Source organism: Naegleria lovaniensis (genome assembly GCF_003324165.1).
Source record: "Naegleria lovaniensis strain ATCC 30569 chromosome Unknown tig026, whole genome shotgun sequence".
NCBI lineage: Eukaryota > Heterolobosea > Eutetramitea > Acrasida > Naegleriidae > Naegleria > Naegleria lovaniensis.
In genome coordinates, this window is record NW_025407848.1 from 171,357 (window position 1) to 186,400 (window position 15,044).

At 37.1% G+C, this 15,044-nt stretch overlaps 7 protein-coding genes across 7 annotated transcripts; 4 read left to right on the top strand and 3 right to left on the bottom strand.

The window, feature by feature from the left end:
- Positions 1–67: 67 nt before the first annotated feature.
- Positions 68–1,909, top strand: C9374_006011 (uncharacterized protein; the record flags this gene model as incomplete). Its single annotated transcript, XM_044695826.1, has 1 exon — positions 68–1,909. One exon carries the CDS (start codon positions 68–70, stop codon positions 1,907–1,909), a length of 1,842 nt encoding a protein of 613 aa, XP_044547307.1.
- A 364-nt stretch (positions 1,910–2,273) lies between these two features.
- Positions 2,274–7,129, top strand: C9374_006012 (uncharacterized protein; the record flags this gene model as incomplete). The annotated part of the gene is made up of 4 exons (XM_044695827.1): positions 2,274–2,682; positions 2,731–4,191; positions 4,255–6,869; positions 6,938–7,129. 4 exons carry the CDS (start codon positions 2,274–2,276, stop codon positions 7,127–7,129), a joined length of 4,677 nt encoding a protein of 1,558 aa, XP_044547308.1.
- A 112-nt stretch (positions 7,130–7,241) lies between these two features.
- C9374_006013 (uncharacterized protein) lies at positions 7,242–7,976 on the bottom strand (the record flags this gene model as incomplete). The annotated part of the gene is made up of 1 exon (XM_044695828.1): positions 7,242–7,976. One exon carries the CDS (start codon positions 7,974–7,976, stop codon positions 7,242–7,244), a length of 735 nt encoding a protein of 244 aa, XP_044547309.1.
- A 43-nt stretch (positions 7,977–8,019) lies between these two features.
- On the top strand, positions 8,020–9,356 carry C9374_006014 (Peroxin 10 (Pex10), putative; the record flags this gene model as incomplete). The annotated part of the gene is made up of 2 exons (XM_044695829.1): positions 8,020–8,817; positions 8,901–9,356. 2 exons carry the CDS (start codon positions 8,020–8,022, stop codon positions 9,354–9,356), a joined length of 1,254 nt encoding a protein of 417 aa, XP_044547310.1.
- A 117-nt stretch (positions 9,357–9,473) lies between these two features.
- Positions 9,474–10,115, top strand: C9374_006015 (uncharacterized protein; the record flags this gene model as incomplete). The annotated part of the gene is made up of 1 exon (XM_044695830.1): positions 9,474–10,115. One exon carries the CDS (start codon positions 9,474–9,476, stop codon positions 10,113–10,115), a length of 642 nt encoding a protein of 213 aa, XP_044547311.1.
- Positions 10,116–10,332: 217 nt separating this feature from the next.
- On the bottom strand, positions 10,333–13,205 carry C9374_006016 (uncharacterized protein; the record flags this gene model as incomplete). Its single annotated transcript, XM_044695831.1, has 5 exons — positions 10,333–11,666; positions 11,760–12,108; positions 12,178–12,401; positions 12,604–12,803; positions 13,057–13,205. 5 exons carry the CDS (start codon positions 13,203–13,205, stop codon positions 10,333–10,335), a joined length of 2,256 nt encoding a protein of 751 aa, XP_044547312.1.
- A 182-nt stretch (positions 13,206–13,387) lies between these two features.
- On the bottom strand, positions 13,388–14,926 carry C9374_006017 (uncharacterized protein; the record flags this gene model as incomplete). The annotated part of the gene is made up of 1 exon (XM_044695832.1): positions 13,388–14,926. One exon carries the CDS (start codon positions 14,924–14,926, stop codon positions 13,388–13,390), a length of 1,539 nt encoding a protein of 512 aa, XP_044547313.1.
- Positions 14,927–15,044: the final 118 nt, after the last annotated feature.

Here is a 15,044-nt window from a genome sequence, read left to right on the forward strand (position 1 = left end):
TTTTTTGTTTATCCACACAATCCGTACTCGTTCAATTAATAGTTAAAAATTTGCACCACATAAAAAAATGAATTTCTTGCAAGCTTATGGAAGTGATGACGACAACGATCAGCAACAGACAACAGCCGCTACGTCGTCGTCCTCTTTGGAAAATGTAAACCCATCAACAACAATAACGGCAGCACCAAGTGTTGCACTTTCCGAATCAAAACAATATATTGTTCCTAAAGATGCTACCTCCCTTGTTTTTAATCCAAAATATAATGAATTGTATGCACCTCGGGTTGGACCTAAAAATCCATTCCCAACAAGCCATACGAAATTTGATTCTGGATTTATTTTGAACGGAGAGATTGATCAGCATAATATGAATTCATATTTATTTAATAGTCAATATTATAATTATGATGTTTCAAGGAAGGGACATTTACTTCCGGGAGGAATTGATTCCGAGCAAGCTCAATCATTGACAACCAGTAATGATACTACCACTACTGGAGTAAAGAAAAAGAGAAAACGAAAACCAAACAAAAATGGAAATTCATCGATCAGTGAAGAAGCACAAGATAACAATGAAACGAACTTTGTCATAGTCAATGAAGAAGACGATGCCGATGTAATTGCTGGTTTTGATCAGGATGCATTCATTCAAGAGGATGAAAATGAGAATGAACACGAACAATTACTTGCTCAACTCAGAGCTCAACATGAAGAACAATTAGCAAAGCGAAAAGAAAAACTTGCAAATGCAGCTAAAGAAAAACAAGAAAAAGAGAATGAAACTGGAAACAAAAAGAGGAAAAAAGAAGTGGAAGGAACCTTGCCAGAAATTGAATTCAATCCAGACATTGAGAAAAAGATTACTACAGAAGGAAAAGACGGATACAGTATTTATCATTTACCTCGTGACATGGATTATCAGGGAAGAACATTTATTGTACCTCCTTCTCATATTAAACCATGTGACTACACAGAAAAGAGAGCAGTTTTGCCAAAGAAGCTTATTCATACGTACACAGGTCACATGCCTGACAAGATGGTAACCTCCATAGAATTCTTTCCTAGATATGGTCATTTGCTTTTGAGCGCATCGATGGATGCTACCATTAAGATTTGGGACGTATTGGGTCATCGAAATTGTGTCATGACCTATGTGGGTCATACAAAGGCCGTGCGTGCCATTTCCTTCTCTTCGGATGGATCTAAATTTGCAAGCTGTGCCTACGATAAGAGAGTCAATATTTGGGACGCGGAGACTGGAAAAATTTTACACACACTCACCTCTGGTTCTACTCCATACTGTGTCAAATGGAATCCTCTCGAACACAAACAGCACGAAATTCTTGTAGGATATTCAGGTAGTAGAATTTTGCAGTGGGATACTAGGTCAGGAAGAATTGTTCACAAATACGAGAGACATACTGGATCTGTAAATTCACTTTGTTTTGTGGATGGTGGTAAAAAGTTTGTCTCTAGCAGTGATGACAAATCCGTGAGATTATGGGAGTATGGAATTCCAGCAGAAATCAAAAAGTTGGCAGATCCAGAACAACATTCAATGCCAGTAATTGAATGCCATCCAAATTCCAAGTGGGTTGTAGCTCAATCTCTCGACAATCAAATTTTAACTTTTGAAGCTCAAACTAGGCTGAAACAACAACAAAACAAAATATTTAAGGGTCATCAAATTGCAGGATATGCTTGTCAAGTGGGTTTTTCAAATGATGGAAAGTTTGTATTCAGTGGAGATTATACTGGTAATGTATGGTTTTGGAATTGGAAAGATGCTACACAAATTAAGAAGATGCAATGTCATGAAGGAATCTGTATTGGTTGTGTGTGGCATCCAGTGGATCGTTCTCTTTTTGCAACGTGTGGAAGTGATAGTACTATTAAACTTTTCCAATAATAATTTGTGATCTTTTTTGCAACTAAGTTGTTGCAAAGTCCTTGGATATTTGTGAGTCTTATCTTTGACGGAATTCATGACAGTTTGTGAAGACATGGAGGACACGTCTTGAGTGGATATTTTTTATTGGTCGAGATATCCTATCTCATCATTAAAGCCACAGGAACTCTGAGCGATGCGCATGTTCGCGCCATGCATCTACAAAGTTCAACAAATCCTAAAAAATTTCATCAAATTTCCACGTGGGAAAGATCAATATCTTTGAAGGGCGCGTGTTCATCATATTTTGATATTATGCATGACCATACATGCATCATCACCGCACGAAATTCAACTCGTTGAGACGAAACCTACAACCAATATCATGTCTTCAGTTTCTCCACTCTACAATGATAACGTATTACCTCAACACCTTCAACAACAACAACAGCTTACAATGCAATCAATGCCTCCTCCTCCGTATCCGATTGCAGGTGCTACGACAACAACATTGACGACCACTGCAGTAACCTTTGTAGAATTGGAAAATCAAATTGCTGCCAACGATCAAAAAGCGGAAACATGGGCTCAACCCCATAAAAAAGAAGAACAACAACAAGGAGATTCATTCAAATCCTCCAACGCCAGTTCAGACAGCGACTCAAAAAGCGATGAAGAGGAAAAAGATGGAAAGAAAAAGAAGAAGAAGAAAAAGTTCAAGAAAAAGGCTAAAGCATGCTTGGATAAAGCCATTGACATGCTTGATGCCTTTGGAGAAAGTATCGATGGACCAGGTAGGTTTTATTTCATTCAATGTACATTCACGTCTCTTTTGAAAATAGGAATTCGAAAAAAAACCTTTGTTGGAGCCATCCTTACAACGATCATGAGAATTTGTGTTCTTATATTGATCGCCTACAAATTATACTTGTTGATCATTGATAATAGAACTCAAACTTCAGGAAATGTTGTGGCCCTCAACTATGTAAAATCATCCAATGTCAAGTATATGGACGTACCCACACTGCAAATGACCATTCGAAAGAACATTACATTCTACGAGGGAAAGGAATATGGACCTTCGTTGCAGCGTATTGACATTAACGACAACTTTGGATATGAAAAACCCTTCTCGACACGCAGGCTCAAGAGTGAAGTCAATGATGTTGTACCTGTCACAAAGGCACTTCAAGGAAAAGCCAATCTCAAGCTTGGAAGTTTTGAATCTTCCATCACTCCTCCATTTACCTCTGTCGATGTTGAGCGAGCTGCTAATTTTTCTCAAACCTTATTCACCACCGAACAAAAGAGCTTGTCTCTCATGTCCTCGAGAGTGAGTGATCCCTTAAAGATCCTCTATCTGTTGAACGGTGTCTATGACTCGGGAGATTCGCAATTCTATAATCATAGTGTTCATTTGTTCTTGAGATTCATCGATGATATGAGTCATATCAAACCATGTCAAATACAAATTGGTCTCATCAATGGTGGAATTTTAAATTTGATACAAGAGACTGGACCTGACTTGAAAACGTACATTAAGAAGGAATATCAATCACATGTTGACACATACTTTGCCACGAGTAATAGTACTTGGCAAGTTCCCCTTACACGTTATTCAGGTAGTGGAACTACGAGCGAAATTTCAAGTGAAGGTATTAATTACAACCTGTTTTACCTCACCCAAGAGTTTAACTCTGACAAATTGTACAACTTCCTATCGAAAAAATCTGTTAATGGTGTGTCCCTAGACGTCTCCAAATTGTTCGTACAGAAAGGTATGAAAACATCTTCATTCTTGGAGTGGGCATTTCTGATGAGTTATGTCAATAACTTTGTTCATACTGAAAACACAATTCAATGTGACGAGTATGAGAGTGAAGTTCGTGACGTTTCCTCAATCTACAGCTCTCCACCTAAAAATCTTAAAGATTGGGTATTTCCGTATGATGTGAAAATTTTAGCGGACTTGGTCAATGATACAGCAACCACGTTTTATGCTCTGGTACCAAGCACTTTTGCTCCATCCTCAAGCAAATTTAGCTTGATCATACTCGGAGTAACTGGATTGTCAGAAATTGTACGAGTGACCTCTTATGAAATGCCAACAAGTAGGAACAATGCAAAGGTCTATTGCAAATTCACTGTCGAAAGAAAATCTCCCAAAGACTTTAAAAAACTAGAATCTCAAGGTAATACCTTCACCGACACGGTCATTAATTACAAGTCAGTTTCCACACCTGCCACGTTGCCTCCTGATTGGATGGCAAAGGGTTTTTGGAAATGTCCTCCCCAAAAATATGGTAAGTGTACTTGTTGCTGATCATTCATTGGTGTTAAAAGAATACTTCAATCATACCTTAAAGGTGATGGATTTTGTGATTGTGAGTGCGGGTTTGTGAATGCAACTGTCACAGCTCGAGATATTGATTGCAACAATCTTCTTCCAACGTTATTTAGCAGTTCTAACTTTGTTAACAAGTACCAAAATACTTCCTGTGCAGCGAAGGGTAAGTTTTGTTCAAGTGCTGGCACATGCATTTCTGCACCAAACTTGAGGTCTTCAAAACCTTGCTACACCAAAGCATCATATTTGGGAGAAAAGCAAGTCATTGGATTTTTTGGATCTGATAGTGACTTTGAAAATGCTGGTGGGTCATCCATTTGCACTCAATGCATTGGTGACACTTTTTATGATGAGAAAGCTCACCTCTCGTATGAACACAACAAATTCATTTGTCAGGCGTCACCTGTGGGATATATTTTCGGAAGAGATTTCTTTTCAGATATTCTTTCATCCACAGGTCACATTGGCAATTGGACAAATCCTCCAGAAAATCTTTCTCCCAAATGTGTGTATGTACCTGTACGAGTGAAAGTAGGTCATCCTGAATTTCCTCAAATCCCAGACGATGGAACCTACTATGATGTATCTGTTGGTGATAACAATAGTGACCAATATGTTCAAACTCTCTACTTGACTACGGTTGGAACCACCAAAAGAACCACAAAAACATTAACCCCAGACGGTGAGCTTGTTGGTCAATCCCAATACGACATTCAAACACTGTGTTTGACCAATGAAGACTTGCAATTTAAAGAAATGGCAGGATTTGGCCTTATTGTCTCCAGCGTTTCTCCATACTCATCTGTGATTTTAGTAGAGGCACGTTCACTCAACACAAATGATCCAAGCCACGCGTTGGACTTCATTGGAAAGTTCCCCAGCACAGGTTCATTCAAAGTTCAATTCTATGCTGGATCCTCATACTCGGATGGTATTTACGACTCGTACACAAAACAGCCTGTCATGCTAGATGTACAAGGTGTAACAGAGTTAAACTCTTTTCAAGTTCTGCAACTTCGAGCACCTCCTTCCTTCTCTATTGGTTTGGCATTCGAACTCAAGAGTTTTAACAATCCAGCTCGAACCAATATTACTGTTCAACAATTTCCACTTGGTGACGATTTATCAGGGACCGATATTGTCAAAATGGTTCAACTGTACAAGCAAGATCCTGTTCATGTGCAACGACCAAAAATTCTCATTCGACCAGGTGTGAATGAATACAGCTATGTTCAACATGTGGAAGTCGACGATTTACAAGTTGTTAGCACATTACCACTGACCTATCGTTTAAAGTTGACTACACCCGTTTCACCTGACTTTAGTGAAAACTCATTGGTAGAATGTGTCTTGGAAATGACCATTGGAACAGTGCTTGTACCAATTTCATTATCTTCTTCATATGCTCGAAAAGCGTTCATGCCATCAGAGAGTTACGCTCAAGGAATTCCAACACCTGATTCAATCAATGTGGAATACTCCATGTATATTGTTCCAGAAAAGAAGAAGTTCCCCAATGTTGATTACCGTGACGATGAAATTCAACAATCATCTCAGCTGCCATCAACATCGCTTAATTTATGTCCACGTGAATACCCTTACGAGACTCAAACCATTTTGAATAATCAAGATCCTGTCTGGACTGCTTTCACAATCAATCCTACACGTGGATATCAAGTACAGAATTGTTCTCTTCAAGTTTGGACCGATTCCATGGTTGAGAAGAATTGTATCCATGTTAGCAATAGCCCCAAAAATCAATATAATAACAACTGCATCAAGGAAATGCCTCCAACCTACTCGCTCACATACAATCATGTTATTCAGTTGAATAACAAGTGGCAGAACTTTAGCTCAGCTAATGCAGTAGATGCAGCAACAGGAGGTGCCAATAGACCCGAGTATGAATATAACTTCAAACATGTGTTCTTTTTCCAACATGATGAATATTCGAATGCAGTAGATGCCAAGTTTGCAGGAAGCTCTCCAAGCAAAGGTGATACCACACAATACAATGACAAGCTCTTCTTCAATGGAAAATTGAATTATATTGGCAAGTCTAAAGATCCATTCCTTCCTGCCAACGATCCAATGTTAGACATGGATGCAACGATTGACTTGTCTCCATTTTTTGTGGAAGATGTCCTCAATAACTCTCAAAATCTAATGGTAAACTATGGTATTGACCTCATTGAGGAAAGTGGCACTTGGAGACTCGTCCAGTCACCAACTAGGAAAAACGTTGAAGCTTTTGGAAAATCAATATTTAGAAATTTGAATATTCGATGGGATTTCTCTACCATGGAAAAAGGTTCTCCCAATAATAAGCTTGCTCTCACTCCAGGTATTCAGTATAACCTGCAGGCCACGTTAAAGATTACCACAGTCTACTCTAAGGGTGTGTTTGGCAATGCTGATATCACAAATGTTCAAGTTTTCGTGCAGTCTACATCTGTCTCTAAATCCACTCTCGATTATGTGAATAGAAACAAGTGCATTTTGAATTATGTGATCCAATTTGACCTTGCCCAAAGCCGTCAAGTCGTGATGGCATCCGATTATACATTTTTGGCCTTCTTCACTGATGTTGGTGGTGCGTTGGGTATAATGGCCATTGGTGAATTGCTTGTTGAGGTAAGTTCAATTTCTTTTGTATTTTCTAATTTTCTTGTAATGATTTAATTCTGATTTCAATTTCTCAGTTATGGCAATCATATATTTCACAACCAGAAATGTTCATTAAGGAAGCCATGGAAGAGGACAAGGAGAGAAGAAGAGTGCAAAAGAAGCTCAAAAAGAAAGGATTCTGGGCCAGATGGCTTCCAATGACAGATAGAAATACTATCGAAGTCGAGGATGTCGTGAAAGCTGTCACTACCATTCCAATGAATTAATAAAGCGTCTATATCTTCTTAAATCTCATCAGATGATAAAAATGTTTTCACAGTTCTGTAACCTCAAATTGAGGAAATTCGTAGTGCTTAACATATTGGTAATAAGGCAACGTTATCGAGAAGTCGCCGTTCTGTATAACCCAAACACAAAGGCAACAACTCCCAGCAAGCTCTTCCATCCAAGTTGCTCTAAATTTCTACTTGCCCAATACAGAAAATTATTCCAAGAATAAAAACCTCCCCCCAAATAATTTCCATATCGATCATTTTCTATCAATGAATCCTTCAAACCTCTTCGTTGTTCTAATCTTCTGGCTTGAAATCTTTCTTTGAGAATTCTTCGTTGTTGATATTCTGGTAATTGATTAAATTCTTCTGGTGACATGTTTCTTAATCGTTCCCGAGTGTAATACGATTGATAAAGTCTTCTCCTATTATATCGATCATAGGGAAGTAAATGTCCTGAAACAGCAGCTGCATCACTCTCCAAAGGAGAAGGCAAAGCATGAACAATAGATTGCACTCGATACCCGAGAATTACTTTCAAACGAATTCTATTATTTTCAAATATCTTGGGAGAAACAGCAACAAGATAGGACGAGTCATTTTCCCATAATCTTGACTCGACATCCTCATAAAACAGGCTATCATAAAAGTTCGGAGAATAGTTGTCTGTTGGTGGTGCAACTTCTTCATTTCCAACGTTGATGCCATCATCATCCTCTGTATTATTAAACTCATTTTGAGAAGTAGTTGTCATGCTATTACTAGTATTTACAGAATTCTCATGGTCATGTCGGGGCTGAATATTGCGTCGTCGGGAAGATGTTGATGATGGATTCATCATCAGGTATTTTTTGATTTTACATTTATTAAATGTGTAACGAAAAATGAATGAAAACAATTCTTCTCCGTTCGACATGCCATCACCGACAAGAAACAACAACCGCAGTACAAACTCTTCTTCATCGTCAGTGAAAAGCAATCCAAGTAATGGTGAATCTAAAAAGCAAAGAGCCTCAAATTTGAGTAAACACTCTCGGAGTGTAAATAATAACAAGTCTACGACACCATCAACGACTGGGGAAAGAAAGACGACTAGAATTTTGACTTTTGGATTTCCATTTTCTGGACAACCTGATATTGTTAGATCCTTACAAAAAGATGACTTTTATACCAATCAAGTAATGTTTAATAATTTAAAAGATTTATCGTCGTGGTATTTTGGTCAAAGATTCACCATACGATTTGAAAAAGAAATTCAATTACTCGGAAATTTAATTTATTATGTAACCACTACGTGTACAGAACAACCGACTCTCGGAGAAGAATATTGTGATTTATTACAGGTACAATTGAAAGAAAAACTGAAAAATAATTTATTCCTCTCAACAAAATCCAAATTAGGGACACAAAATTCAAAGACCTTGTACATTGTTAAATCATCCTTGCAGCGTCGTTTAATGTTTGTATTATACGAATTAATTGTCCCTTACTTGTTTGATCGAGGATTATCTCACTGGCTTACACATTATTTAACTCACTCGACCAGCATTTCGAGTGATGTGAGATATTACATTTCAATTTTGAAAGAGTTTGTACAGTTTTTACTTCGATTTAACTTGGCGGCATTCTATGTAAATGGAAAATATCTTCAAGTTTCGAAAAGAGTTGCTGGAATACGATATGTAAGTATCACTTTTAAAGAAATACACACGGTGGTAAAAACTTCTCTTCACTCCCTTTCATTTACTTGCTTCAACATTTATAGATATATACTGGCAGGTCAGACGGTGATTCGTATAATAGACCCAATTTTATCATTCTCTCACTTCTCATCATGTTACAACAAGTCATATCTGCTACTCTCTTTATCAAGTCCCTCATTTCCCAATACATTATCAATAGAAAAAACAAACAATCAGCCAATGACCTCAAAGACCAATCGTCTGAAGCAAACAACCCTCATCAAGTCGTTCTCAATGGAGTTATTTATACAGAGAAGCATCTCGAAGGTCGAACAGACACTGAGTTTAAATGCTCACTTTGTTTGGAGAGGCGTGTGAAAACAACAGCCACTCCATGTGGTCATTTATATTGCTGGGATTGCATTACAGAATGTGTTATTAATAGTAAGGAACCCAAATGCCCCATTTGCCGACAAGCTGTCACTCCTCAATCACTCTCACGACTCTATAGCTACGACACGTATTTAGTAAAGGAATAGTATCAGCTTTTGAAATTGGTTGAAATTCAAACTCGGTTTGGCGTTTGTTGTGTTCCTCTGAAGCTGAAGCTACGATTGTAAAAATGAAACGATGATTTAAAAAAAAATTGAAAAAAAATGTTCTCCTCTTCAAGAATTCTTCGCCTCTCGTTTGCCGCTAGAAAGAACACCTCTCTGTTCTCATCATCATCATGCCTAAAATCATGTTCTGTGGCCACTCCAAAGGCTTCTTCCTTCTCATCAATCTACCCAACAAGTAAGAGATTTTTCTCTACCAACAACAACATAAATAGGGAACAACAAACCGGAGACTCATCTGAAGTGAAAGGTATCATTACACCTGATTTGTTCACTAAAAACAGAAATGAATTGAAACAACTTTTCACTAGCGAATTGGAAAAGATTGTTACTAAAATAACTCAAGAAGATGGATATGTACCACATGATATTTACAACTTTGCATTGGGTGAACACAATTTGAGATTTAAAGTATTCAAAGCTGCGATGGCACGTTTCGGAAGAGAAATTCCAAATACAGATTTACCTAAAATTCTTAAAGTGAGAGATCTTGTTGAATGGTTTATTGTACGAGTTGATAAGGAGAGACCACCACAAACCTATGAAGTTCCCGAAAATGTTAAATTATTCATTGATAAACATCAAGGAAAAAAGCTGAGAGACTTGAATGAAAAGAATGCTTTCACCGTTGCTGAGCCACAACAAACAACATCCGAGCCACAACAAACCCAACAACAATAAGCCTTTTAACTTGAAAAACAAGTCTTTGCTGAGCACAGGTAACCTATTCATCGGAATATATTCATTCACCAATAAAAACAACAATGAGAATCGAAAACGCTACAATTTCCTTGTTTTTTGGAATTTATTGTTATTACAGAGATAACTTTTCACCAAGCATGCTCTATTCTCGCAGTGGTTGTGTTTGTGCCTCTTGCAATGTCCAGTTGATGAAGACTTATTGCAAGCCAAAACCCATACAATTATTGATGGCTGTTAGTAAGCGCTCTCGCATGGCCTCCTTAGTTGAATACCTGGGTAAGAGCAAGTGATTGAAACATGTGTGAGCGGTTGGCAAACGTTTGTCATCATCACCATTTCGAACAATCACAAAACCCAACTCACCCAATCCCTTGATGGGTACACGATCACTTCCTGTACAGAACATTAAGAATTTCTTCTTGTCTTCTTCACTGAAATGATGAACAATATCCCAAAAGTCTCTAATGAGAGGATCATCTCGATCATAACCATCTGCATACTTGGTCGTACGCTCGAGAGCTTCAAAATCCAAGACAGGACTTCCACAAATGAGTAATTCAAGTTCTTCTGCTCTGAATAAATCGAGAATGGTAGGATCACTGCACACCATTTTAAATCCTTCAATGAATGCTCTAAATTGTCTCTCAATGGATTTTTCAAGTTTCCACTCGACCAATAATTTCACATATTCCTCTCGATTTTCATTCGTCACTGGAATATTTCCACCATTGGGTTTCAAATCGTGAGTCTCTACATGTCCAAAAAATTCAGTCTCGACTTGAAAAGTTCGACAAAATACATCTTCCACATCACCTTCAAAATCCAACAATTGTTGAAGCCCTTTACCTAATTCAGGGAATGCTTCTTTCAAATCCTCGAGATTTGGTTTCAAACCTAACATCTTTTTGTAAACAATGAGTGGGAAATGAATATCCAAAATAATACTGTTGTAAATGGCCAATCCAATCACAATACCAATCAATTTGAAGTCATCTCCTGATTCAAATGAATGTGAATTGAACCAAAATGTTCTGGTTTTTTCATCATATTCAAACATGCCATAATTAACATCAAAAATTTGTTTCACAATCAATTGGAAAAATTCCTTCCGTACACCACCTTCATCAATACCTTCTTCACCAATAAATTTCACACGCAGTTGTTTTTTTAAATCATCGGCTCGGTTCATAATTTCATTGAGAGCTGTTTGAAGTAAATTGTGTCGATCTACTTTCAAGACACAGAAGAGAGAAGTTGGTTGTCTGAACAGAGATGAGATGAAGGCATTTCGCAATTCTTTGTTTTGTTGAATTTCGGCATCCAATTGTAAGATTTTGCTCTTAAAGTTTGGATCCAAAATGTATGGAAATTCACAAAAATTGAAATATTCAAAGCCATGGTTGGGAGTGCTTTGAGCTTTCGTCCAACGAATATAATCCTCCTTAATGTCTACAATGTTGTTGACGGCATCATTATAAAATTCTCTGTAATCGACCTTCTCGTGGAATGATTTCTTTTCGTTGGCAGAGTCTATGAATTTAATCATGATGTTTACATGTGTCACAATGTAGATAAATTGAAGAACATGTTACTGAGTTCATGAGAACACAACAAAAAACTTACTGATAATTCCCAATAATCTTGTCGCATAGGCAATGCCCTCATCAATGTATCCCCTTGAATATAATTGAACTGTGATAAATTGTTGGAAAATACTAACAAATGAGGAGAGGTATTCGCTTGGAGTGTATGATAACACTTCTTTCAATTGTTTGAGAACAGTTGGAGACAGTTTTAAAATACCTTGCATTAAAAGTAGAAGAGATTTGTGTGAGGATGGTTCCATTAACAATGGACATTGCAAAAGAATCACTATGAATTTCACGTTTTGAACTCGATCGACATGTGTGTTGAATCTCTTTCCAAGTTCTTCGATGGCATGAGCGAGACTATGAATAACAGATTCGTTCTTCTACAAGAATAAAGGTCCAGATGAACACGTCATGTACATGAATATTGGAGCGTACAAAAACAAACTTACAGTGCCTAGAATGACTTTGTACACTCTCTCTACTGAACTGTTGTCAATTTGATTTTTTTCTTTAGTGGATTTCTTGTAGAGAGCATCTCGGGTTTGAAAACTATAAGATAAAGAACTGTCACTGCTGAATACTCTCTTTATGATATCCATGAACACTGAATAGTCACCACTCTTGGCATTGTCTTCAAGAATTCTTTGTAAGCATTCCTCCTGTACACATAAATCTATTAGAAATTATTATTACGAAAACCGAGTCAAGAGCATTCCATGATTATCATTCATATATACAATACATCACATTTTGAAATGTTTAAACCATTTATATAAAAGGTAATAATAATTTTGATTACATGTGGCGTGCGAAAATAGTCAATAATATTGGTAGTAATGAGCACGTTGAGACCAGAATAAATGTAAACTACAAACCTAGAGTAGGTGAGAAATTAGGTAGAATGGGGTTGACAATATCACATAAAAAGAATTGTGGATTTGCCTTATCAAAGGCTTTCTTTGCAAAGTCTATGGCAAGTTTGGCTGCTTCTGTTTCATTCACTGAAGTATTTCGTTTACACTGTGGGTTTTTACAATTTTCCAATCCACAGCCTTGAGTCAATTGGTGAAAGTAACTATTTGTATTATTATTCAAACCAGTTTAATCATTAATCACGATAGCAACCGTTGACAATCAATTGATTGCCATATGGTATTGATATTAATAGGATGATCATTTGGCAATTCATACATTTGATCAAAAATACAATTTTCGGAATGATATATCGATAAACATTGTTGTTGTATGTATATAATTCATTGCAATAAATTATTATGATGATGATGGTGAGACGATATATTACAAATTTCTATAGATTGAAAACATACGCATGAACCATCAATTTGAGTAAGGTTCTGTTGTTGAAAATTCCTATGGAGAGTAATTGTTTGAATTGTTCTTCTCCGTTGAATCTTCGTTCACTCATTTCAACATCTTTGGATTGTTGGATGTTTGTGCCTGCTGATGAAGACAACATTTCCGAAAGTCAAGCTGAAAGATGGAAACGTTCTTTTTTTATCTCAAGCTTCGTGGTTTGTGCGCGCTGCAGGCAAGCCTTGTCACAGACTACCTCTGAACATGTTACAACGTTGATCTTTTCTTGTTTATTGTTGAGAGCTCGTTTGGCAGTCATGTTATTGGGCAAGAGCTTTGGCCAACCTAAAATTCTCTCTTTCTTCGTAGATTCTTTCTCTTCTGTTTTCCTCCAAGTCCTTCTCTTGTCTTTGGGAAGGTCTTATGACGATGCATGAAAGCAAGTTCAGCTTCAGACATGGTTCTCAGAGTACCATCCTCTTCAGAAACCATGAATCTTCTTGCTCTTTCGTCATCAAATTTCTTCTTCATTTCAGCCACGTATAACTTGTATCTTGACACCTCAGATCCAAAACCGGTCTTATTTTCAACTTCTTTTTCAATAGCTTCAACTTTTTTGCTTTCTTGTTCACCAATAACAAACTCTTGGAATGGATATTTGACATAATCTGGTAAATTATCATCTGATGCTGTGTTCATTGGTTTTGATGATTCTTCTAAAAATCGTTTGTATGCCTCTTCCTCAGTAATTTGATTAGTTAACATCTTTGGTGCCTCTCGTTCCTTCTTTCTCTGCCTATCTTCTTTGTCTGACCTTCTAATATCCTCATCGAAAATAATTCTTGCCTTGTCAAAACTGAATGGCTTTCCAGTTTGTTGGGCTTCATCCCATTCTCTTAAAAGAAGTGAACACCATGCTTGTTCGCGGGTAATACCATATTCAAGAGCTAATCTTTCACCAGTCCAGTATGCTGGATCCTTTTTGTGAAGTTCAAACATTCTATCCAAATCATCTCTTTTGACATGCTTAATGTTATGTGCTTCTCCTCTCACTTTCTCTGCTAACTCCTTTTCTTGTTCATACTCACTCTTTTCATATGAAAGAGCCTCTTGATATAAACGATATGCAGCAAATGTTTCCTCTGGAGTACTGCCTTGGTGTCCATAATGTTCATGAATTTTCTTTAAATATTCATCTGTAACAAGGCGTCCTTCAATAACCTTTCTGTCACTAGGGTTTTTTGGTAATTTTGAGTAATCATTTGGAAATTGTGGTTCTAAATCGGAGACATGTGGAAGTAAAAATTCTCTAGGTGTTTGCATCAGTCCAGGTAATAATTGATCGGCAATTTGAAAAAGAATGTCATCCTTTTGGTTTTGGCTAAGAGCAAGATGAAATTCAAAAGCATCCCAATCAGGGTCATCCAGCTCTTTATCCATCTCACCTATGGTCATATTTTCGAGTTCTTCTCTCGAATATTTGTTAATTAATTTGTAGAATGAGTTTTCGGTAATAGGTCTTAATTCTGTTTCTCCTTCTTTTGGAATCTTTTCGTCATTGTAGAGCACAGCATGCCATTGGTCTTCTTCTCTTAACTCTTCTTTTGCCTGGTCAAACAACTTGAAAATAGGTACGTCATCAGTTTCTTCGGCTTTTTTCATTTGATACTTGGGTTTCTTGTATTTGAAAACACCTGCTTGTCTCATCCACTTTGCATCTTTTGATTTTTGTTCTTTGGTCGATTTTTTATTCCGTTGTTGTGATGATGACGATGCTGAGATGGCAACAAGTGGATTGGCCTTGTTGATGTGAGTTTGTAATGATGTTGGGAAGGAAACCCATGAAAAAGGTTTCGTAGAAGCCGTAATTAATTTCTTATACATGAGAAATTGAGAGAAAAGGAATGTTGGCTGGAAAGTGCAGTAGGCTGATGATGATGGAGGTCTGTGGCCAACAACAACAAGAATATTTTTTCAAATTTTACAATTAAAAAATTTTAAT